The sequence below is a fragment of the Etheostoma cragini genome, chromosome 20 (genome assembly GCF_013103735.1).
Source record: "Etheostoma cragini isolate CJK2018 chromosome 20, CSU_Ecrag_1.0, whole genome shotgun sequence".
Taxonomy (NCBI): domain Eukaryota; kingdom Metazoa; phylum Chordata; class Actinopteri; order Perciformes; family Percidae; genus Etheostoma; species Etheostoma cragini.
The window spans coordinates 16,225,403-16,249,618 of record NC_048426.1 but is presented as its reverse complement, the minus strand read 5'-3'; the positions used below and the strand labels follow the sequence as shown (position 1 = coordinate 16,249,618).

Below are 24,216 nucleotides of genomic sequence, written 5' to 3'. Positions count from 1 at the left end.
TATACTATTTTGGTGATTGTTGGGAGCCGAAATTGAAATTGAATTAATTGGACAGCCCTAGTAGTCCGTACTGCAATTTTGACTTTTGTAATTATTTTGTCTCTTGCTGCCAGACCGCATGCAGACACCAAAGGCACATTAACTCTTTTCCTGTCCATGATAATCTCATTTCAACTAAATCCACTGAGAATCTACAATGTTTTTCTTTCTTGTCGTTAGATTAGTATGAAGTAATGTTTTTCCCCTGTGATGTCCATTTTGCTTCTCCTACATTATGATCTTTACTTGTGAGAAACTGGCAATCGGTAGACTCTCTCTGTCTACTTATCTGGGTCTCGAGAGCTGCTGCTGAACTGGGTTTCACCCCTCAACTCAGTGCGGTTGAGGGGTGAACCCCCCCCCCCCATTTGAGACTCTGCATACACACTGGGACTTGTCAAACTAATCTCTTTAACTGTTATTATGGGAAACCGGGTTGCCTTACAGATATCCAGAGCTGATATCTTTTTTTTTTATTTGCCTTGCACGCCAGAATAAAAACATTGATGAAATTAAAACAAGATGACATTCACCTCTGATTAGGATTTTCATTCATATCGAGGTGACTAGTATCAGTTGGCGATCCGTGTAATTTTCGCGTTAACTCTCAGAGAGAGTACTTCTCATTAAAGGCCCCACATGACATAATGGGGTGAACCAATGTAGATATTAGTAATGTTGTCCCACATCTGGCCTGGGGTCAGTGGACATGGGGGGGGGGGGGGGGGGGGGGGGGGGGGGGGGGGGGGGGGGGGCATTTGAGAAAGAGAGATAGAGGTAATGAGAAGCAAAAGCATTGGAGGTCCTTCTTCCTGGACTCTATCTGAAATCCCAAAATCTGATATCTCTCCTGTCGTCTACCCCTCCATTGCAACCTCACACCATCCAGCTGCAATCACATAGGAGCAGCTCGGTTGATGACTTGCTTCTTTAACCTTATAAATCCAAACAGTGCTCAGAGAGTCAGGGTCTCACTACAGGGAGCTCTGAGACAATGATGTATGATTTCAGCTTCAGTTCCATCACTGCTGTGCTCACTAAATGAATCTGGGGCCTAATTACGAGTGGGGGGTGGGTGGTTATGACAGCATATATGACAAAACGTAAACATTTCAAAATAGGGAAGGTCCACATCTTCCACACACCTTGTGGTATTCCTGACTTAATTCAGCTTTATCTTTTGTGAAAGGATCTAGTTTCATCTCCAGACTGTTCTTTGTTGTGTCTTTACGCTTTGATAGACTTAAGCGCTTAAGTAATTCTCTTTAACACTAGCATTTCTTGTAGCATTGTCTTGCTGCATATCTTCTGAATGAGTTAAGGTGCCTGACTGAATCTGAAGTAAAGATAATACAGTTTTTTTGAGGTGTGTAATGATGGCCTGTGTGGGGTTCAGGCCTCAGATAAAGTTTAATGAGAGCTGTGAATGGCTGTTGCATCAATATGTGATTTCACGTGTGTGGCGCATTTCACAGAGTCTGGCAAATGATTCATATCTCACCTTCCACACTGTCTCAGATATAGAATCACTATCTAACCATTTGCTTTGTCTTTGCCAGATGTAATGTTGGTGTATCCGCAGATGTAATACCATTACTAATCAATGTGTCTTGAGTCATGTTTTTTTTTGCGTAGTTTAACCTACCCACATTTTTAGTGCAAATCTATCATAAAATATTTAAATTTGAGCTTTTTACGCCTGCTTCTTGCATCTAGAGCTGAAGAGTCATCACAGGCTTGTCACGACACAAACCAGATGCAGCAGCTATTCTGGGATTGTTTCTCCAGCCCGCCAGTGTGGTAGTGCTCAAAAAGTGCACTCTCACCTTAAATAGCCCCTATATTTGGATATGATACTCTGTATGCGGCCATGCTGTTGGCACATTTAATATTGGCGTTCCCCCTCTCTAATGGTGTTTTTCCATTAATGGTACCTGCTCCACTTGCCTCGACTCAACCACGGTGCCCCGTCCTCCTTTTTCTATTGCAGATTAGTACCGCCTTATGCATGAGGCGAGCCATGGCTGGTAGGGGGGAAAATACGGCAGGAAACTGCCGTGACCTAATGAAACACGCACAGAGAACGTTGAAGGTGTGTTGGTTTTTGTTTCTTGGCGTGTTGCCACAGCCAGAAGGCAAATTAGTTTCTAATAAATCTGGAGGCAGCAAAAAACAAACAAACCGCTGGATAAACTATTTACCGGTAAATACGGCGGGTTTGTTCAGGACACCCCCGCGTCTGTCGCTAACTATGATGACGGAGTGATTAGTGACTCTCTCCGACCAATCAGTAGTCTGCAGGTTTTCACGTTACCTTTTGGTATCGCCTCAGCTTGCTTGGAACCTCAACTGAGGTTGTATTACAAAAAGTACCTGTTAGCAGGTACCAGGGATTTTTTTTTGTAATGGAAAACCAAAAAAAGGCGAGTAGATACCCTGCAGTGGAAAAACTCAGTAAGTGCACATAAGGGACTTCTAAGAGGGAGACCAGCAGACTTTTGTATTTTGTTGTGATCAGACCCAAAAGGAGGAAATTATATTAATGCGTATTAAGTTTGAATATATATATATATATATATATATATATATATATATATATATATATATATATATATATATAGGAGAGTGATGGGCAGTATATCTCATTATGGCATTTGGAGTTATTGTTAATGTATAGTGGGACCCTCAAGGAACAAAAGAGCACACAGTTCATAGAAAAGATACACTGGTTTATGATTGTTGTGTTTGCATTTTTTTCATCAGACACTGAATGGATTTCCTGGTGTGATTATAATGTGGTAAGAATTTCACAATTATCGAGTTTACGCCCCATTCATCATGCGTTTCATGAGAGGGAATAGCTGTTGTGGATTGGCTTGGCCCTCACCGTCTATAGCCTGATATTACACTCTGATGTGATACAGACACCATAACCAATATTGGTTTCAATAAATCCCCCTTTTGTATGTAAAACCATGCAGCACATTTCAGTAGCATAAGGTTCTACTGGTAGATGCAGTTACAGTAGACAGACATCTCTTTTTTGCCAAAACAATATTTTTAGTTCTTTAGTTAGTACCTGACAAAATGAATAACTCATAAGTGCAACGCTTGAGATGACAGGGTTTCTTGGTATTCTGTATGAAGTGTGATCTATTTTTTTTTTCTTCTTTTTTTGGGGGAGAAGGGAGAATTACTACCAGATGGGATCAGGATATTGCTCGGGCCAGTTTGTGCTGCGCAGACAAGATAATTTGTCCTAAATTACAGACTTTCTTCTCACATCAGTGATGCGGCCGAAAACTTGTTGAGCACAAGTTTGTGATTCTTCACACTAAACACTGTTGTGTAGATAGAGCCATAGCAGCCAAGGTCTATTGCAAGAATGTTGTTTTTTCAAAAAAAATACTGACAGGAAAAGTTAATTCTTGAAAGTTATAAAGCACAAGGATGGGTTTTCATAAAATGTGTCAAGAAGGGCTGAAGTGCATTAAAAAAAGACCACCATTAGTTGGTATTTTTTAAAATATTGCTTTTATAGGTTCAAGTGTTTTACCCGTACCCAATTTTTCTTTCTCTTGTGAATAAATGAGGCTTTGATTGTTGAAGGCCATTATCTGGAAAAGGCAAGCTATTTAGAAGTGTTTGACAATTTGCAGACACACCCTGGTTAGCTATTAAATGTCACCTCTTCATGGTACAGGTGTGTCACAGGCAGGGCATGTCTAACAACTCAGCAGTTTCTTCAAAGCCCAGTTTACTGTATTACAGTATTTGTGACATACCAATGTGAAATCTTGCTTGACATGTCCGTCTAATTTATTCTAAATGCAAAATTAGTTTTCACGATTTGTTATTGTCATAACTTATACAAGGAAAATGGTGAGTGATATCCACTTTAAAATAGGAGATGGCAAAACAGATATACAGTGTAGACGTACCAACAAATATCTTCCGTTTAGACATGCATAGAATTCTAAATCTATTGCTGGAAGTATGCCACTTGTGGTTTGTGTATATTTTGTAGCATGACCCATGTGGAACTTAGGAATTTGACTGGTTCTGGGTCCTTGCCCTACAACCTTTCATGGCAGCCCCCCACTAAGGACAGACTGAGCCTCTGTCCTGACTCTCCTCTCCAAACCTAAGGAAAGTGGACCTAGATTGTCACATCTAAATTGCACAAATCTCAGTTTGACGAGCAACTGAGTTTTGCGTGCTTACATGTACATACGATACACGTATGTGAGATTCAAACATGCTTTTTTCACATGTTGGCGGACTGTTTGGTCAGAAGGTAGTGTTTAAACCCTCATCAGGACTTTTGCTGCAGTAAGGGATGTCTCTGGTCCTCCTCCCTCGACACCCCCTGCATATGTGGAAGTATCACATTACCCTTTACCACTTTACTTCTCGTGCGCCACTCACCATAGCATTGGACTCTGATTTGCAGCTAAGAAAACAGCCTGCTCTGGGATTTTATTTTATTTTCACTTCTTTTTTTTTTTGTCTAAGGTCTTAGACCTGTGGCCTGGCTTGGTCTGCAGCCCAACCTGCCACCACTGGCTGGCTTTTATTGGAAGCAGAGCTAAGTGTTTGTTTTCATTGCATTGTTGGGAATGAGAGATGGGGGGTACCTCAGTCTACCTTTTGAGTGGGGCCTCTGGGATGCGTGCGGAGGAAAAATTGCCCTCTGCACACAATAGAGTGGCAAGCACGCCAAGAGCCAAGACATCACAGCTCGAGGACCTTGGATTCCAGCCGCAACTTTTCTTTTCTTAAACACAACACTCTTAAGCCTTAACAGACGTTTTCAGTGCTGTGCTGTGTGGGGGATTACACTGGCAAAGGAAGAACGTTAAAAAAGCTTGAACATATGTCGAGATTGGCGTTTGACATCCGACAATGTTAGATTATTAACTTATCCATTGTATATACTCCTGTAAAAGGTGATTTTTAGGGAGAATGTTAACTTTGTGTAATAGGGTTTTTTGTTTAACCTTTCAAATGAGATTGTTTTATTTTTTAACATGCTGTGGACCACGCTATCTTGTGCTCTATAAAAGGATAAGCTTCTTATCCTAGAAAGTTGCTGAATCAGCTTCCAAAAGTAACATCTTTTACTGAAATAAACAAAAAGGCAGAAGCTTTAATCCTGTGTATCCATCTTTTCATAGTTGATTACCTCCATTAAAACGTAGGTGAGGCAAGTTCTCGCCAAAGGTTATTTGTCTATATTCTTGTTGTCCCGAGGATCATAAAATCCAATATCTCCAGATTTATTTCCACAATAACCATCGCTTTAGGATATTGATAATATCATAAAATCGGGAGCATGTTCCCAAGAAGGGTCTCTTATTGTTCCAAACTTTTAGTAAACTCTATGTAACTCCTGGCTACTATGCTGTCTAATTGTGGTGTTTGTCCATCACCCGGAGAACATCATCCAGGATTGAAGGGCCCAGGTCAAAGCTGAATGAAAAGCCACTGTCCTCCTCCCTGTGCTGTCCAACAGTTTTGTCACAGGTCTCTGTAGAGTCTTCATCCTTGTCTGAATTCAGGCTGCCCCGTCCTAGGCTGGGAGCCAGATTTGGAGCAACATTATTCACTCTTTGGTACCCGTCCTCCTCTTCTATCTCTGCTTCCTTTTCCTCACTGTCCAGCATTGGCATAGAGCTGCATTTCTTTCTCCTGTGGGAGGTGTTGTGCACGTGGCCTATATGCAAGTCAGGGCTGTCTGAGCCCTCGGCCAGGTTCAGACGAGGGGGCTTTGGTGGTGGAGGGCTGGCCAGGAAGAGATTCTGTTCGCTCTGTGAGCTTCGTAGAAGCAGACTGTGGCCCATCTTTAAGAAGGAAAGGTCTCCAAAGCTGTCTTTGTGGGCATCATTACCAATATGTGAGATGTGGCGGAAATCAGCCAGTGGTAGGCTAATCATGTTGACAGACAGCACCTCCCTGCGCTTAAAGTTCCTGCTGGACCAACGACCAGAGGATGGCTTTCTGTACAGCGATGTTCTAAGTGGCATCTTGGCAGATCTGGTTGAGATGGACCTAAATGTTGTTTATTTTTTTTAAACTTCTTCTTAGTCTTTGTATCCTTTTGTATTTCCTCTTTTGTTTGACACTGAATCCTTAGTGTTGAAATGTGTAGTGGTGAATCCTAACAAGCATAGTTCCATCTGCATCAAAACACAGGAAAAGAGAAATCATTTAACAAATCCAAGTCTTCTTATACCAACTTTATAACACTGCATTATCAATTCATTTTTGATAATCCAGGCTTCCCTCACATCATGGTAAAATATGGAACAGGTCTGAAGTTCAGCACCAGATGTAAATATTGGACTGATTCAGTCGGCTTAATATGAATCGCCAGTCATTGTTTAGAGATTTCACCTGCTCCACTTGATTTTGATTTATTAAAGTTCAGGGTTACTTGGCAGCAGCGGGATTTTCCAACAATACTTTGAAGCTTCCATTTCTAAATATTTACTTTTCAAATCCGTTATTTCCCCATAAATGCAGGTATGGTCTGCTGCTTATCCTCTAAAGGAAGTCAGCCAACTTAAGACTTCCAGTATAAAAAGAAACTGTCCTGTAATTGTCCTGTATGTAAGTGAATCATACCTCTTCATATTTTGTTTTGGGGGAACATGATGTTTTACCGTAACGTCTGTCAGAAATCATGACACTTCACTTTGGAACACACGTTTTTGATTCTGTGAAAAATTCAAATAGCTGGCGGGAAGTTAATTTATTTTGCTGTTGTGTAACAGTAATGCAGTAATTCATGATGTGGAAGTTAATAAAATTAGATACTTATTTAACATCACACTGAATGCATTACATTTCAAAATAGGTAATTGGTTTTGTAATGTAGTTTGAGGATTTCATATAAAAGATTTACAGTACATCCAAATAATGTAATTTTGCCTTCCGTGACCTGTAATCATGTTATTTAGTAAAATAGAACTCAGTTCATCAGCGCTGGCATGTCGATTAGATAATCTGCCCAGTTTCTATGATTTTTACGGTCTCACAAACAGCTTTGCCCGTATTAGATCTGTGTTCGTGACTTGAAACACTCACTCTGTAAATTTGTATTCCACTACAGCAAACAGGTTTTGTAGGCCTGTAAAGGTTTTATCGGCACTTTAGTAGCAGCGGGAGACTAGAGAGCGTGGACACAACAGCATTCCTTTCCAAACATGTCAGTTTGGCCAAGGAGGAGTCGTAGGATTTCAGCCATGAGTATCATGTTCAGGAAACACTTCATGGCCAAGTAAAAATTAAAGAAGCCCATAAAAACAGATTGGCCAAGAAACAATTTTTAAATGATCTTCCTCACTGCTGCCATAAATGATCCATCTTTTGAGACGGATGAGGAATACGATTGAAAATACAACCACGAGTTAAAAGAAAATGATTCCAAGGATTTTCTTTTCTTGCAGTTGCTTTTCTAGTAGGATAAATAAACAATATGATACATACAGATATGTTCTTACCTGTCTTGCTGAGCAAATACAGGAAATTTAATCCAACACATTCACACACCTCTTTGTCAGGAAACTAGGCAGCGTTTACCTGCACACCTTGACAAACTCCCTCTCGACATGATAGGGCTTGTTCAATGGTTACAGAGAAGATCTCATTGAACAGCCTTGAGACAGAGTAAGGAACTTTTTCAAAGTGACACAACTAAGTCAAATTTTACATTCAGTTGTAGCATTTAGCTGCCAAGTGACTCTTACCTTTGTGTTTTCAGTCCATGGACATTTAATCCTTTCTTTTTTTAAGCTAGTCCTTCCCAGTGTAAATTCCCTCTTGCAAGAGGTCTCCAGGTGTGTTGCTGATTAAAAACCCTCTTTGCCTAAGAGATAAGCCAGGTGAGGTCAGAGTACAAGGGCTTCTCTTCAAAAGAAAATTCTTAGTGTATGTCTAAGAGTAATCCCACTGTGGAATGGTTGCCAGCCATCAGATGAAATTATCCTGATTGCCATGTGAGTTGGCCTTTTAGTCATAAGTGTTAAAGGAAGTCCTACTGGTTGGTTTGCTGCACCCTATTACCTGCCTGAGAGTGGGTGAAAAACAGGAGCTGCTGATTTAATTCCTGCAAAATTGCGAAATGTGGGAGAAACTATGGTGCACAACTCCCTTTCAAGAGCTGTTTGTGAAGAGGGGAAGAGTAAAAGAGGTTGAGTTTGATTAGGTTAGTGAGTGTACAGCAGGTTGTGTTGAGTGTGTGTGTGTGTTTTGTGTGTGTGTGTTTTGTAGACTGTGCGCTTATGTCTAAAAGGAAGTCCTAGTCCGTGAGAAAACAGGTCAGTCACTCAGAGGAGGGGTTAACTAATTTCTAATCTCAATGTCATTGTCCGTGTGCTCTACTGATTTCCTGGTTTCCTTCCTGCTGATGGCATGTCTAAAGCCCAAGAGTCAAGCCCAAAGCCCCAGAGTCAAGCCCACTCCACAGGCCCTTCTGCCTGACTGGAGGCCTATAGCTACTCTATGTTATCAAAGCACACTATAACACACAGACATGTATGTACAGGCACGCTGGGTTGCACAAGAGAGATAACTTGTTGCAATTCCAATTCTCACGCGTCCAGCATGTTGTCTTTGCTTTTGGAATGCTTTAGCAACACAGGAATGGAAATTGTGTCAGAGCAGCAAAAGTTTTTTTTTTTTTTTTTTTGCGCTATGGAATTTGTTTGTGTTACAAATGGCAGGGTTAAAGCATTTTGTTGTGCTCTCACAGGCAGTAATTGATACTTTCGTTGATCATGCCCTTTTGTTTGTGCATTGGTTTGGAAAGATTATTTTTTTTAACCATATAATCTTCTGCGACCTGTGTATTTGTTTTAAGGAGAATATATATAAACCAACACGCCAGCGCGTCGTATAAGGAACATTGTGTTCCAGCAGAAAGGACACGGCTGTAGATCCCTCTGTCCAGAATCTCAATGCTTCTCCTTGTTCACTAAAAATGCATGGTAGAAGGAAATGGAAAAATCATATATTTCACTACTCCTCCAGTCCTTTTAATTTGATCCAATAAACAATACGCCTGCCGCCTGATCCTCACTTGTTCTCCTGCTCTGCACACTAGTGCCAGAGCAGCCTGCAAGACCAGACACAATTACTCACGCAAATGAAATTATCATAACATTTACTTAATACGGAAACAGAACATTTTTGAAAATTTCTCTTTCCCCATCCTTCTTCCACCTACAACCATAAAGCTCCTTTCATGCTAGAAACAGTTAGGGTGAAGAGCCACTGCTATACGCGATATTAGAATGACCTCATGAGACCTTCAGTCTGACCAGGGTTGGGCTCACTCTTGTGTTGTCATGCTATGTAGCCTTTGGGCTTATGCGTTTAGGCCTAGCTGGATTTCTGTTAAAGCCTCTTTTCTAAGGCCTGACCATAGCGGGCAGTGTGGTTTGATGCAGCTATGCTGGGCCTAAATTCTGGGATGCTGCATGTTTTTGTTGTTGCAGGATCAAAAGTGTTTCCATATATTGCTTTGACTGGCGCTAGAAGCCCAAACTGAGGCTTTGGTTGATATTCTTCTGGCCCTTTTGTTGTGTGTTCACCAGCTTCCGCTTTATCACGACCCTCAGACACGACAGCCAGCATTTAGAAAAGATTTACAACAAGAACTGGCTTGATTCTTTAATATGAACAACATATTTTGATATTTTAATAATAATAAAATAATAGCAGGGGACATAATGTACTTTGATATAATTCAACTTGTAGGACATCCATTACACAGAGCATGAAAGGACAAGAGACACTCAATTCCGTGCTTGAAATGGGAAGTAACTGAAATGATGTAGTCCATGACTCTGTCTCTAATAGTTTGTAGCAGCTACTCTTTGTAATACCCTTTCATCAGTCCTGAATAGAATACTCATCCCGACAGTTGTCGTCACTGTTTGTCTCCAAAGTTATGACTCAATGATGAGCTTTTTGAATGCGCTCCAACAAAAACTGCCACATGACAGCGAGACCAGTCAAAGTCCAGGTGGTTTGCTATTGAATCCTAGGTGGAGACTCATTAACACATGACAAAGCAAGTAAAGTCACGTAAGGTCCAACACAGTAAAGGGATGAATAGGGTGGATAATTAATGGAGAAACATTGGTGCAAAATGATATATCGATAATAATTATAATACCACACGTAATTATTTATATGTAGGTTTCAGACATAAATGTGTGATGCCTGTTTTATTGCTTTCTAGCACCATCCCATAATGTTAACCATTTACAAATGAGCTGAGGACTTTGTACTACAATCGACTTAAAGCAAGATATCACAGCATCTGTTTATCTACCTGAGATGTATTATGGTTTTTAGGGGAATTCTGGTGGGCAATGGGTGTAAAATACATACTATAGAGCTGTAGTGTCTCGCGTTATCTTAATTGTCCAATAAAAGCAAAATTTCCCCTTCCAGAAAATCGGTTCTATTATTGCCATTTTGTGCTATTATACAGATAAAACTTGTATTTGTTTTTATCTTTGTGTTACGCCTACACACTTATTCAATGTATGTTGTGTTTAGAGCTGTTCAGAGAGTAGGTTTTGCAGGATTGAGTTAAAGATTGCAATGTACATATGCATAACTCATAACATACTAATTCTTTCCAGTTGATGTACTGTAGGTGGTCAGTGTAGGCTGAGAATTTACTGCAGTGTCTCCTGGCAATACATTTGAGTAACTATGTAAAGTCATGGTTGGGGTATTTAGATTACTCTGAAGACTGGAGATATGATGTGAACAGTACACAGCATGATACATTCAACTCGCTTTTTCTGTACGTTAAATGTTAAATGTAAATTGTAAGAATGTTAACATGGGAACCCATATGTGCATAAATGGAGAGCACATACATTTGAAATGTTATTTCCCCCCCCCCATAATGCCTGAGATCTTTTTGACATCTTTAAGTTTCAGACTGCATTCTTACCAGTCCTGTGGCCACTTTTGGTTTAATGGGAAATCTGTTGCAAGCCAAGGGCTTTTCTCAGAAGGCCATTGTGTGAAAGACATAATTCTGCTTTTACAACAATGCATTGTTAGATATTGAAGAGGCCAAAACCCCCACATCTTCTTATTCTAGGATCCCTGAACTCATCCATCATAAAGAGAAATGCCAGGGCACCAGGAGTTCAGTTCTTTGCTGCCATTTCTCTTTTTCACTGTTTATTTCCTTAACTTTAACAGTTTCCAAAGGCACTCTCTATCTCCATCCAACAGGCATCCATTCTGTCCAATACCGTGACCATGTACAACCACATGCGTGTGCGTACATACACACACACACACATACACACACACACACACACACACACACACACACACACACACACACACACACACACACACGGCACCTCATATCCACTGCTGCCTTTCCCCCCTTACTTTACCTTTGAACGCTATGGCTGAATCTGCAGTCCACACTTACCTACCACTCCTGCACAGTGTTAATTCCCCCACTGTACTGCATTTTTGGTTTGTTGACACGCTTTAGAAATGTGCTCTGTCTTTTTATCTCAATGCTTTTGTCACAAGGACTATCTGACTTTCATTTGAGAAAAATAAGACAATATGCCTCTTCTCTATTGCAGCTTGACTTTTTGATTTTAATTTAAATAAAATAGCTGTATTTTAGAAAAAATAAATATCTTTCCTAGTACAGTCTAAAGGAGGGGTGTGAATTCTGCAGCTTTTATTTACAAAAACTGTTGCAGTCAATGATTTGTAGATGTATTCAATACATTCTGTTCAGACATAACAACTCAACAATATTGGGCTTTTGCTGTTAAATTAAAGGATGTCTTGTCTCTGATTTCCATTCAAAAACCAGATGTTTATATCACAGTGCATGTGCATTAAAGACGTTAATAAAGGAAATAGATTTGGGCCTTAATCTCTATGTAGTGTTTTTGCTTCACTAACAAAAACAGCATAATAGACCAGACCGTTGGGGTTGCATGTCTGCTCAGTCTTATAATGAATGATGATTAATCCTCCACCATTTAAAAAGTTTGAGTTTTGTCTACAGAGGAATTTCACCTTGGCTCCAGTGTTGCATGTGCAGTACCTCTGCCCGCTGCCTGTTTGTTTGAGTTAGCATGAGACCCCCCCCCCCCCCCCCCCCCCCCCCCCCCCCCCCCCCCCCCCCACACACACACACACACACACACACACAAATGAATTTTAAAATAAGTGTTCGCCTCTCATAAATCACTTACTCCATAGGTCCGTCTCACACACACACGCACGCCACCACACACGCTTCAGATAAATAGTTCCTTGATTAACTTCACCAGAGTGCATTAGAGGTAGAAACGTTAGACTGGACCGCAGAGCAGGCTTGTTAAGAAGCCATTTCTTCCTTCGGCAGCAAAATCTGTAAAGTCTCTTCTTGGCTCAGTGGCCATCTAGTTAGAGATAACTGATGGTGTCATCAATGAGTAATCCAGTTGTGAAATTAGTAATTTACAGACTTAAGAGACAATAAGCATGAAATGTTATAAAGTTTTATATAAACTGAAGATTTTTAAAAAGTCACTACAGTGTAGTTTAGGTTTCTTGGATAACAGAATCTGCCAAGAGGCCTCGTTAAACCAAATGTTCTCAGAGTGATGTTAACTTCAGGCTTTTAGTATTTAACAGTTAAATACTTTGATGGCTTCCTTGAATGTTTGTACATCTCTCTCTCTCTCTCTCTCTGTCTCCCTCTCTCTGTCTCCCTTTCAATTCAAGTTGCTTTATTGGCATGACTGTCAGAAATAACAGTATTGTCAAAGCATCAAGGATAATAATGTGAGAAGAAATACATGCATACAATTCATTGAGTAAACTAAAATATATACTGTACATTTAAGATAAAAAATAAAATCAACAACAGTATCAAACAATCAGTATACAGCATCAATGGATCTACTGCAGTTTTTTAAGCCAAGGACCACTTAAGTGAGAGAGATGGATCAGGGACCCCCTACTACATAGTATATTGGACAAAGTTAAGTTGCATAATAAGCTGGGCCTACAATTGTGCTGCCTTAAGCCTTTACACATACCTTTTTAAGTGCATAGAATACTAAGCTATTAAAATAAATATTTTTAATAATAATAAACTTTATTTCAGACCCAGGGGGATCCATATCAAAATAAGAACATATACAAACACAAAAATACAAAATACAAATTGTATTTTGTATTGTATTGTAAATTGTTCATATGATTTTATAAATCATGTTTTAATGTTAAACATTGGATTAAAAATCCTGTTAATCCTCAGGATTTACACTCCGTGTGTGGCTACCTTGGTGACTACCTTACATATATGCTATTGAGCCACTTCCACAGAAAAGCTGATATATATTTGCTGCTAATATGTTGGATTCATGGTAAATTGAAGAAAATCCTTTATAATGTGGTGCTGTAACTCTGAGGACCCACTAAGCGTCCCGGACCCCTTGTCGAAAATCTCTGATCTAGCAGAGGACAGGGACGTTGGTCCTACTGATCTTTATGTGTATGCAACAAATTAAATAGAAACCTTTTTTTTTAATAAATTCGTGGAGAAACATGAGTGATATAGGGCACGAGGGGTCACTGAATGGTTTCATGAGTATGAAAATTATCCGAACCCAGTTAAAACATTTTTGCAAGATTTTGACCTGACATGTTAGACACCCACACACACACACACACACACACACACACACACACACTCTCTCTATTCTCCTGCTCACATACTTACAAACACACGTCTCACACAAACACAGAAATAGGAATGGTGGAATGTGCAGCTGATATGAGAACTTGTGCCGGGGGAACACAGTGACCACCTGCTCTTTGGAGATGCCTCCTGTTGTGTGTGTGGTGTGAGAGTGTGTAATACACTGCCTGACTCACAGCACTGGTGGTATTCATGATGTCATTGTGTGTGTTTGTGTGTGTGTGTGTGTGTGTGTGACTGACTACCATCCTAACTCTGCAGTGGCTCTGTGCCCTTCTCTCTTGGCTTAGCACGGGGGCCCATTGTTTGTGTTCTGTGGTTTCCTACTCACCCTGGGCCCCAGTGTTACTGCAACACACACGCACGCACGCATACATACACAACCAAGTGTTGGTTACAGAGTGATGCACTGGCTAAACATGTATGTTTTAAGTTAACACCCCGAGGCAAGGAAACATCCCTCATCCTGAGAAGAAATGCGTCACCCTGTCCATGACAGGCCATGACCTGCTAATGCTCCGAATTCCCCTACATTATTAGCCTGGGACAGTCCGGACCAAATGTGACTTGAAATGTCTTGCTGCACTTCAGTTTAGTGGCCAGTAGAGGGCAGGGCAAAGAGATATATTTGCTGAAGAAGAGGGGAGCATTCTCACCAGCTTGTTTGTATGCTTGCTTTTATTTTGTTGAATTTGAGGATGTAAGAGTTGTTTATTTACCTAATGGCGTTTGCGTGATATTTCAGAGTTACGTGTCAGACAAGAGCTTGAGCTCACATTACTGGAATGATAATAGCAGCTTTCCTCCATCCAGGGGTGGGGGGGCGGCAGGGTAACATCCCCTCTCGTCTTCCTCTATACTTCCCCTATTTCTTTCAGCACATGAATGCTGGAGTCCCCGTGATGTTTTCCAGATGGTCTTCGAGCGCATTGACAAAAACCTAACTCTCCTCCTGAAATCGCTCTCACTGGCTGAGTCCTTCATGGACACACTTACTCACTCTCTTCTGCAGCTCACTGTCTTGTTAAAGAGACACTTCATTGGCCCCGCAGACTTCCAGGATATTATCCCATAAAACAATTGATGCGTATGTGTGTGTCATATACCTATAACTATGCACATTTAAGCTGTGTGTGTGTCCCGTGTTCCACCCTGCTTGATTACCCCCCCATCAAGTGAATCTCTCGCCATCGTTGTCCAAGCCCTTCAAAGAAATCACACACACAGAGGCCGGGCAACTGCCAGGCTTAATCCCAGGCCCCATTTTGGGGTTTAATGACCTAAGGCAGCGGAATAACCCTGTCACAGTTGCTCTGCGGGCTGCTGCCTCATGCATGTTCACCCTGCCGTCATTGTGATGGTAACTGAGATGAGAGCATCCGCACGAGCCCGCCTCTCCTCCGCTGTGCACCCACAGGCCCTGTCGTGAAAGCAAACATACTGTGGATGGTGACATTGGTGTCATTTGCTCCGTGTGCTGCCCTGAGTCATTGTTGTCATGACATAAAATACAAGCATGTTTGACTTTGCTATGATTCCTTCCAGTGTAATGGTTCACCAGAAATGTTCTTTAAATATTGACAGGCCACTACACTGAATTTACACATCTAGATCAGTTTACTCGTGGGGAGTATTACACATCCTGTGAACACTGTAAATGTGACGTCATTAGGGTTATCTCGGCTTGGGCTCAGACTACTAAAGGTGCTAGTGGTTGCATTTCCACAGCTCTGTTGACATAGGTCTGGCAAGCGAAATGTACATTATGTGGAATGTAGGATCCAGGGTGGTTGGAGCTTGACTAAAAGTCTAGATATCTAGTTTCTGCTGCTTAGATTTCAATCATTCAATATTTAATCTGTAACTTGTGAGTCACCCAACTGTATAGAAGTGTAGTGCTAAATGGCTGGATTACCAAGACTAATGCGATGAATGATAAAAGTAGACCTGCAAATAAAATTAATCTGTTGAATAAATCTGTTGAATATTTTTCTCAATTAATTGATTGTGTGGTCCATAACAGTCAGATGATAATGAAAAATAGCCCCTTGAACCCAAGCTGATGTCTCCAACTGGTTTGTTTTATTTGACAAACAGTTCAAACATATTTTTGCTTTCTTATCAAAGTAGTAGAAAATGTTCTGCTGCTCAACGTATCTTTTAATCAAAAACTTGTTTGTTAATCTCCTTTTTAAAATTCATGAATTCTTGCTCAATAACATTACTGTCACATTTAGTCTGTATTATATGTATATATTGTGTGTACAGAAATGACACGGATTACTATATGTGCTTTCAGATTACATACAGTCTTTGTATCATTTTCCATGTTAATATGACCTCTCTCCATGTCTGTCTGTCTCTCTCATACAGGGCGCCCTGTCAAATGAGCGTGACTATGAGAGCGTGGTGATGATGAGGATGAGGCAGGCCGCTGAGCGGCAGAAGCTCATAGAACAACTGCAGAGAGAAGATGACGAGTATGCTGCGGGGTCATAGCACAGCAGGACCCAGCTCGGTACCATACCGCAACTTTTAAATGAATACCTGTTTTCAGGCTTTAGTTTCATAAAGCCTTTTATGTGGTTTGTAAAAAATTGTATGCAATACCCTGTGTTGGCAAAAAAAAGTCTTTTTTTAGTCATTAAAAAGAAACTTTTTTTTCAAATCTGATGTTTTAATCAGAGTGTCATGTCTTTTCCTTCATTAAGAACAAATAATGACTGAGGGAGAAGAAGTGAGGGCTCCTGCAGTGTGGACGCACAGGTAGGAGTCCTAATACTCAGGCTACAGGGATGAATCAGTACTGCACACTATCTGGTGTTATCATATTGTATCCTAATGCGTGGATGCCAATATTTTGGTATGTTGAACGTTTTACATTTTAATTTATTTGATTAAATTTCCACCTGGTGTTACTAGTTTTCTGATGATTTCGGGGCTTAAAATTTGAAGTCATAAAAGGAATAAAATTGCAATATAGCTTAAGACAATGCTCTCTAACCCAATCCCAAATCCCTAGGAATCTGAAACATATTGTGCCTTAGATAGTGTCTCACTATAATATTTTACTGTGGTGCATCTAGAGGGTTTAACTCTAATCAAAACACCAGGTCTAATTACTAATTAATTATTTGAGACTCAGTGAGTATTTAGTAACCAGTGACTACAGGTTGTAACAAAGCCAGAGTTAGATTGGCCATGGAACACCACACATAAACAAAATGGAATAATGATGTTATTTGCATTTGCCTGGTTAGATCTGACAACTCATTATTATAATTACCTCATTATTGTAGACAACTGAGTGCAACGGGAAAATCTTTCTTTTCTGTTGTCTGCAGTACATGTTCAGTAACTCTGTGAAATTAGTTGAGAGTTGCAGCAATCCAAACCGCAGACCTTGCGATGTGACTACGTGGATGTTGAAACCAGTAATCATGCTGAGATAGGAACAGTAGGTCGGCTTTTGTGGGAATTCTTGTGGCCTCACGTGATGAAAAGTGAACATACTCTGAAGGCCCTCCATGATAGATCTGGTGGTTAAGATGATTGTTCCCTGCGCTGTGTATACACCATGTCTAATGCTCTACTCCAGACTGAATTGACCTTGTGGACTACACACTTTCAAAGCTGCACAATGCCATTCATTCAGTTTTAGGTTTTTGTTCGGAGGTAGATATGCAATCTAAATGCAAACCACTTATTTCATAATACAACAGGAAGTTGTAGCCAGGTTTGGTTTAGCTTAGCTTAAAAAATGGAAACCCGGAAAAACGGCAAGCTTGGTTTAAAAGTAATCTACCTACAGTACCAGCACCTTTTAAAGATCACTTATGTTTGTCTAATTTTTTTTTTTTTAATCTGTTCAAAAACTAAATTATAAGACACGTTGCGATTTGACCGGGTGAGGTACCAAACTATTTCTTGGCACGGAGGAGTGACTTTCTGGAGTCTGAGGTTGTCAGGCAACTACTGTAGACTTCAGGAACTGCTGCTGCTAGCCAAGAAATGGCACGTAACCCCCCCCCCCTCCCCAACAACCACATCTGTCTCCGGCGTGAAATTAAAAGGACAAGCATGAGAGTGTCCTCAATCTTCTCATCTAACACTCAGCAAAAACACTATTGCTTAAATAACCAGCTTGATAGACTTTCAATGAAATTATTTCTGAACAACTTCTACCATGTGATAACTACTACATTAAGTATGAACAGTGCATTAACAGCCATTTTTTCCTTCACTCGTGATCTACAATATCATTAGTGAAGGAGAACTTGCTATTAAAGTGTGTGCTTGTTCTCAAGGCAACCTGCACACCCCAGTGTTTTCTTTTCTCACACTTCAGTCCACCCTTGGTCCGGATGCATCATGTCTCAGGCCATGGGCCAGCGTAAATTTCAAACTGCCTCTAGCTTTAAAAACTATATATTCTTTCCCATAATACTGACCACAACAAACTTAAGATATTACTGATCTAAGCTGGTTCACACGGCTTATGTAACTTATACCCAGAAGATACTCTGTAGAGCTTGTTTATGCTCTCTGAAGTGACACTCTACCGCTCTGTGACCCACATTGAGTCAAACATTACAGTGCCAAACAGTTGTGGTCACCCTGTGTTTTGTAACAAGGTCTTTTGCCTGTGGAACAGCTTTCCATCCAAATAGTCTTATAATTCTGTCCCTCTGGGGACTATGGTGTAATGCTGTGTCTGTGTTTGTGGGCCTGTGTGGCGAGGCTTTCTCCTGTCTTTTTGTTATTTAGGAGCCACATGGCAGCTTTGCACCATCCAACCTAGTCATCCATCTCCCTACCACTCCTGCGCTGCCTCGCCATGGCTCTGTTACACAATGTCCAGCTGTGGAGCAGAGTGGTGTGGTGGGAGACATCTGCTCCTCTCCTCCTGCAAAATCCCCTCATCACATGGTTTTGTTTATGCGTAGCCTTTTTCATATTCCGGCAATGTGAAAAAACACACAAACTCTGTCCAAATGACAACAGAGGAAATACAATTACAGGAAACACATTCACCACCAACCCTGCCATGAGCCTGCAGTGGCTTGTGCTGCATGCAAACCAGGATGGGAGGATGAGCCTGCTGTGTGTTCTGTCCTATTCCAATTACAGCACAGCCTTGGAATCTTCGTAGTATCTTCCTCCACCCCATTTTTCTTATTTTGTCCGAGTCAAACATGTCGGTGCATGCAAATAGCTTCTGGAATATCCGTGGTCACAGAACTGGGAAGCACCAGCACCTTTTGATCTTTAGTATGGAGGTAGAAGCTAAGTCATGTGTGAGGCAGCTGGACTGGTAAGAGTTTGGCACTGAGTTGGTTGGCAAAGTTTCTGATTTGTGGGTTAGTGATCCGGGCTGGCCCCAGACGTGCTGGCAGACCCGGGGCTGTACTGAAACCACCCAGTGTTTTGGCTCTCACAGGCTGACTGCTGCAATCTGTGTGCCTGCAGAGCTAGTGCCTCATCCCTCCATGCAGAATTCCTGTAAGGTGCCACAGAGCAGCTTTTAAAATAAGATTTGTATGTAGGATGTTTATATGTCTGTTTAATGGATTGTCAGAAGAAAATGTCCTCTGCAGCAGGATAGCACATTTTATTTGATTAAGTACACATTCCACATCATTACACCAATTTATCATAAGGATATGATACACTTACAAAACCATCTTTGCGGGGCGGCCTCTAGCTCACCCAGTAAGAGCAGTCCTGCAGTGCCCTGGGTTCGAATCCGACCTGCAGCCCTTTGCTGCGTGTCATCCCCCATCTCTCTCCCCCTTTCATGTCTATCCACTGTCACATTAATAAAGGGAAAAGCCCCCCCCCCCCCCCCCCCCCCCCCCCCCCCAAATTAAAAACACACTGCTGTAAGTACAACACTATCTAGCATTGTGTTTTATTTATTGAACAGAAAGAGAGAATTGGGTGCAATTAGGTAACAAGTAATAACAGTTAGACTAGCCTTCACTCCCTACATTCCCACTTGGTCACCTGTAGGAAAATAGCAAACAATATGAACAAAGAGTCTAAAATATCTGCAATGCAGTTAAGGATGCCCTTGAAATTAGTGACATGTCCCCTATTTTAATTAATCTGAAACCTTACATCTGGGATAATCTCAATTTTAGGACTTTATTTTCACTTGACAAACTGCTGATTTTTGAAGCTGTCAAATGTAGAACTTTAAAGTAAAAAACAAAGTTGTCAAAGTACTTCAGTACAATCCATTGATCCTTTTAAAGGCTTCTAGAGGCATTTTGATACCCTCTCTCCGTGAAACCATCACTCTGTCTCCTTGTGGAGGCACCACACCAGCGTCTGTCCCACCCCCGTCATTGTCAGCACGCGGAAGCCAATCTGCTCCAGCTTGTCCAACACCACGCGAGGCGGGTCGTCCACATGGTACTCGGAACTAAATGAGCATAAACACAAAGTCATTCTACTTTCCACAGATGTGGGATTTCTGGGTCTTTCAGTAAACTTTGCTTGGAAAGGAGAATGCTGTTAATTGTTCATGTGCTTGTTCACTTCCTTCCACACCTTGGTTCATTTCCCAGCAGCATTTGAATCAGATTGCCAATGACAACACTTCCCTGATCTGTATTCCATCAGCTTGAATGGTTTATTCTAAATCTGCAAAGCAGCAGCCTTCCTCCATGTGACCTGATTTTAGTTCTATTGTCATACACAATAACTGCCAAAATGAAAGAAACACCAGTGTTAAGTGCCTAAATATGGAAATATGGCCCAGTGTGAGCATGTTTACAGAACACCTGGGAGCCGATTCTGCATGTGTGTGCACAGCTCTGCACCTGAGCGGTGGCATTACAGTTTACTGTTCCCTGTTTGTTAGATGGTGGTGGAGAATGTTTCATTAAAAAAAGAGTAAATCAGGATAAAACATCCTGTGAAATGGAAGTCTTGGTGCTTTTTTGAATGACGTACTGAATCACCTATGCCTTTCTCGGGTTGCTTTCTATCTTCACTTGCCCTAATTTGACTAGTTTATGTGCCACATTTACTTTACGTCCACTCTCTGACCATCCCTATACTCTTCATATACCCCAATACTCACAAATTGTTTCCCAGCATGGTGGTTTTCCTTGCTCCCAGGTAATTCATCACAGTTGCATCAGAATATTCATCTCCCACATTTGTGGGACCATTCTCCTGGAAGAAGTAATAAAGTGCATTAACTATACAGCTGATAGTTTGCTCAGTGTTAATTGAGAAATAGATATTTTATGCTAAAACAATATCTATTTGTGCTGCTATGATTGCATATAACTGGCTACACCTGCAGCCCTCTGGCAGGTGCAGATTATAATCTCTAGTAACAGACTAAAAATAGATAATAAGATACTCAGAGGCTATAGGTTGCTGTAGTCGTGCAGACAAACACAATGAACATGCGCAACAAGAGGCAGACAACTGGGCAACATGTGGTATTCATTTAGGGCACCATGGCAAATAAATAAATAAAAAACACACAACCACACGCACGTTGCTTGCTCCGCTTGTAGACTTGACTGTTTGTTGTTTCCAGCATGCATACTATTACAGGCCACGGCGTAACTATAATCTGCAAGTGGTGACACTGATTGTTTAGTAGTATGCGCTATGCTGCTCTGCCAAATCCCTAAATCTCCCACTCGAGCGCGTCTCTTTTAAATACACGACACGAGTCATTTACAGACGCGAGATACACACCAATCGGATCTGCGTACTGATGAACATGTAGGGCATCCCTGCTTCTTGGCGGTGGACCGCTATTCCTCTGGGAATGACTGGGAATGAGGAGGCTCCTTCACAGACGCGACGGTCCCCTCTCCAACTCGCGCTTCTGCAGACAGCCCGTTGCAGAATGCGGAAACACCCACCGCGACGGACCAATCGCAGTTCTTCTCTCAGCATCCGTCAACAGCGTTGCTCGCTCAATGCATGAAGTCTTGCTCAACTCATGTGATCAATTGTTGACATGAGAAATGGTGGCTAATGTGCATGTACCTCAGGTAATGCATTTTATGCAGAGTTCACAGTACATAAGTCCCCTGTAAAATATCATTCTGGAACTTAAGGAAGGAAAGTGTAGATCTTTTGTTTTCACCTGCATTGCTGTGTGCAAAGTGACAGTACAGCTATAGCCAGAAGCATGAAGCATTTCTTTTATTCTAGGCCACATTTACTTGCTTTTTGCTAAGAAATACACATTTTACACTTTTGCATTCATTACTCTGCCTATAAGTTCACAAGGATAGGCAATACATTTGCTTAAAAAATTGATATTTTTGTGCATGCATGTATTACACTAAACCAGCACTGTAATTTCCTCTTCAGAGATTTATTAATTTCCTCCTTAACACAACAATAATAATTTTGGACAAGTCTTGTGCCTGAGGCGGGAAATGAAAGACATAGACCCAAGGCAAACAACAATGGTGAAGACTTTGATAGAATCAGCGATATGAATGTAATGTCCCACTGATGCCAGAGGAGCCTGACAGATATTATTAGGTTTTGCATGTCATTGTTGCTGACACAGCTCTGTATTGGGAGAATGCATAGATGCTGTTTGTTTACTGTTGAGTGTGTCTGCCACAACAATGTCATTTCCACCTCCTGAAATGATCCAGAGGCTGTAATCTGTCACCCCTTCATTCAGAAAGACACAGGTGTTTGGAGAGGATTGCTGTGAAGATTGCCACCTACTGGCTTCCAAGATCAATGCCATCCGGTTGGTGTTGCTTGTCTCTTTAAATTTTTTCACCATATCTTTCACATTGGTGTAAAATGTTCACATACTAAACATTTAAATTATTAAAAACAGACATGCTGATTCACAAATGATTTAGTTGGCTTTCAGTAGTCTAAGAAATGATCAAGTTTTCATTAGAATCCTTTGCGGTGTAAAAAAAAAAAAGGGATGCTCCTCTGGAATGTCTTTTCTTTTGTTTTATTTGTCCCCGTTAACCTGAGACCTTCTTCAGGAAAGAAAACAGGAAAGCAGCAGGGTTGTCACCAAGGCCCCCTCTTGCCAAAAGAACACTCTCTCCAAACATGTTCCTACCCGAGCCACTTCCTGGACTCCCGTGGTGTCTTCCTGCACCCGCTCATCTGTTGCTGGTTATTGGAGTGCAAGGTCACCTCTTCTGTGACCTGTGGTGACAGTGGAGAGCACATCTCTGGTGGGCCAACAGGAAGCACTTTGATCTTTTGATGGGGCCTTTGCCTTCACCTTCTCGGCTAAAGTGTGATGGTCAAATGAGTGACTAGTGTCGTACAAAGAAACTTGCAACAAAAGAAATAAAACCTTACAGAGTTCAACATGTGTAAGTACATGTTTTTTTTGTCTTTACTCTATAACCATGACAATGTAAATCAACTCAGCTGTTAATCTGGCTGTACTATTTAGAGCCGTCAAATAATGGACACATAAAAGCAAAATCCACAGAAAATACTGCTGAAATCATAATATATTATGATATAATCATTGAAATGAAAGCACAAACTCAAGCTTTGCCTCCAACAGCTTCAGGAGTGAATATAATATATACAATATAATTCTTTACATACTATAATGCAAAAAAAATCCCACTATGAAAAGTTATTTCCAGACAGGACAACCTAGTGGTAATTAACATTTGGTATTTTAAATAGAAAGACAAATTATTCTCAATTCAACAAAAGAAATAAACTTTATGCCTAGCAATGTCAAATGTGCAATACCTCAGACATGCCACACACATCAAGTTTTCTGTAATGTGTCTGATGGAGTTACTTGCTGTGAATGTGTGTGGGTGAAGACCTGCACGGGATATCTGCACTGCTAAAGCAATTGCTTTAAATCACTGAGTGGGGACTGAATGGAAATGAATTATACAGGAGGCGGTGTGCGTATATGATGATTTACTGTAGTTGTATGTTGGAGTAATATTCCATTACCCAGCAGATAGATTTAAAACTCTGGAGCAGAGACAACAAGCAGCTCTCTGATAGATTGGCTGTTAGGGTTACACTCTGTATAAGTTTAGATCTGGGTAATTGTGATGAATCACTGTATTGTTGAGCCGTATATTTCTTTATGAGACTTTTGCATTTTTACTTGTGTGTCTGCATCTGCCTGTGCAGTGCAGTTCCGCTCTGAAGAGCTTCACAGTTCCTCCTCTGCAAAGAGATACAGTCCGTCATTGACCTTCTTTCCAGATTACACCCAGCAGGTTACATAATGTGTCTCCAAGCTGCAGAGATATTATTCAGCAGCAAGGTTAAATTATCCTTCCCTCCTCCTCTCTTTGGCTCTTCTTTTTACTTTGCCTCACCTCTCTTCCTACTTTGTCATGCTGCGCCCTCTGATAGCTGATACTGCTGATTTTAGGAATTACACAACACAGCATAGCTGT

General features: G+C 41.0%; 3 protein-coding genes across 6 annotated transcripts in view; 1 reads left to right on the top strand and 2 right to left on the bottom strand.

Moving 5' to 3' along the window:
• The window catches only part of dnajc17 (DnaJ (Hsp40) homolog, subfamily C, member 17), a 31,554-nt gene extending 15,235 nt beyond the window's left edge, over window positions 1-16,319 (top strand). Inside the window, exon 11 of one of the 2 annotated variants that reach the window (XM_034857752.1) lies at window positions 16,175-16,319. In XM_034857752.1, coding sequence (XP_034713643.1) covers window positions 16,175-16,300 — 126 coding nt within the window. In that variant the 3' untranslated portion in view covers window positions 16,301-16,319. Of the gene's footprint in view, window positions 1-6,564; window positions 6,746-16,174 lie in introns of those variants that run through there. The other variant, XM_034857751.1, reaches the window with a different exon arrangement.
• On the bottom strand, window positions 4,534-8,234 carry LOC117935556 (cdc42 effector protein 3). Of its 3 annotated transcripts, none has more exons than XM_034857755.1 (2): window positions 7,791-8,234; window positions 4,534-6,218 (listed from the first exon to the last, which is right to left on the bottom strand). In XM_034857755.1, the coding sequence occupies exon 2, from the start codon at window positions 6,063-6,065 to the stop codon at window positions 5,448-5,450; it is 618 nt and encodes a 205-aa protein (XP_034713646.1). In that variant the 5' UTR covers window positions 6,066-6,218; window positions 7,791-8,234; the 3' UTR covers window positions 4,534-5,447. The 3 variants fall into 3 exon arrangements, with proteins under 3 accessions (XP_034713646.1, XP_034713645.1, XP_034713647.1); XM_034857754.1 differs by lacking the exon at window positions 7,791-8,234 and adding an exon at window positions 7,545-7,711; XM_034857756.1 differs by lacking the exon at window positions 7,791-8,234 and adding an exon at window positions 7,129-7,495.
• A 3,703-nt stretch (window positions 16,320-20,022) lies between the features above and the next one.
• On the bottom strand, window positions 20,023-21,793 carry gchfr (GTP cyclohydrolase I feedback regulator). Its single transcript, XM_034857757.1, has 3 exons — window positions 21,527-21,793; window positions 20,892-20,986; window positions 20,023-20,228 (listed from the first exon to the last, which is right to left on the bottom strand). The coding sequence occupies exons 1-3, from the start codon at window positions 21,728-21,730 to the stop codon at window positions 20,099-20,101; spliced, it is 429 nt and encodes a 142-aa protein (XP_034713648.1). The 5' UTR covers window positions 21,731-21,793; the 3' UTR covers window positions 20,023-20,098.
• Window positions 21,794-24,216: the final 2,423 nt, after the last annotated feature.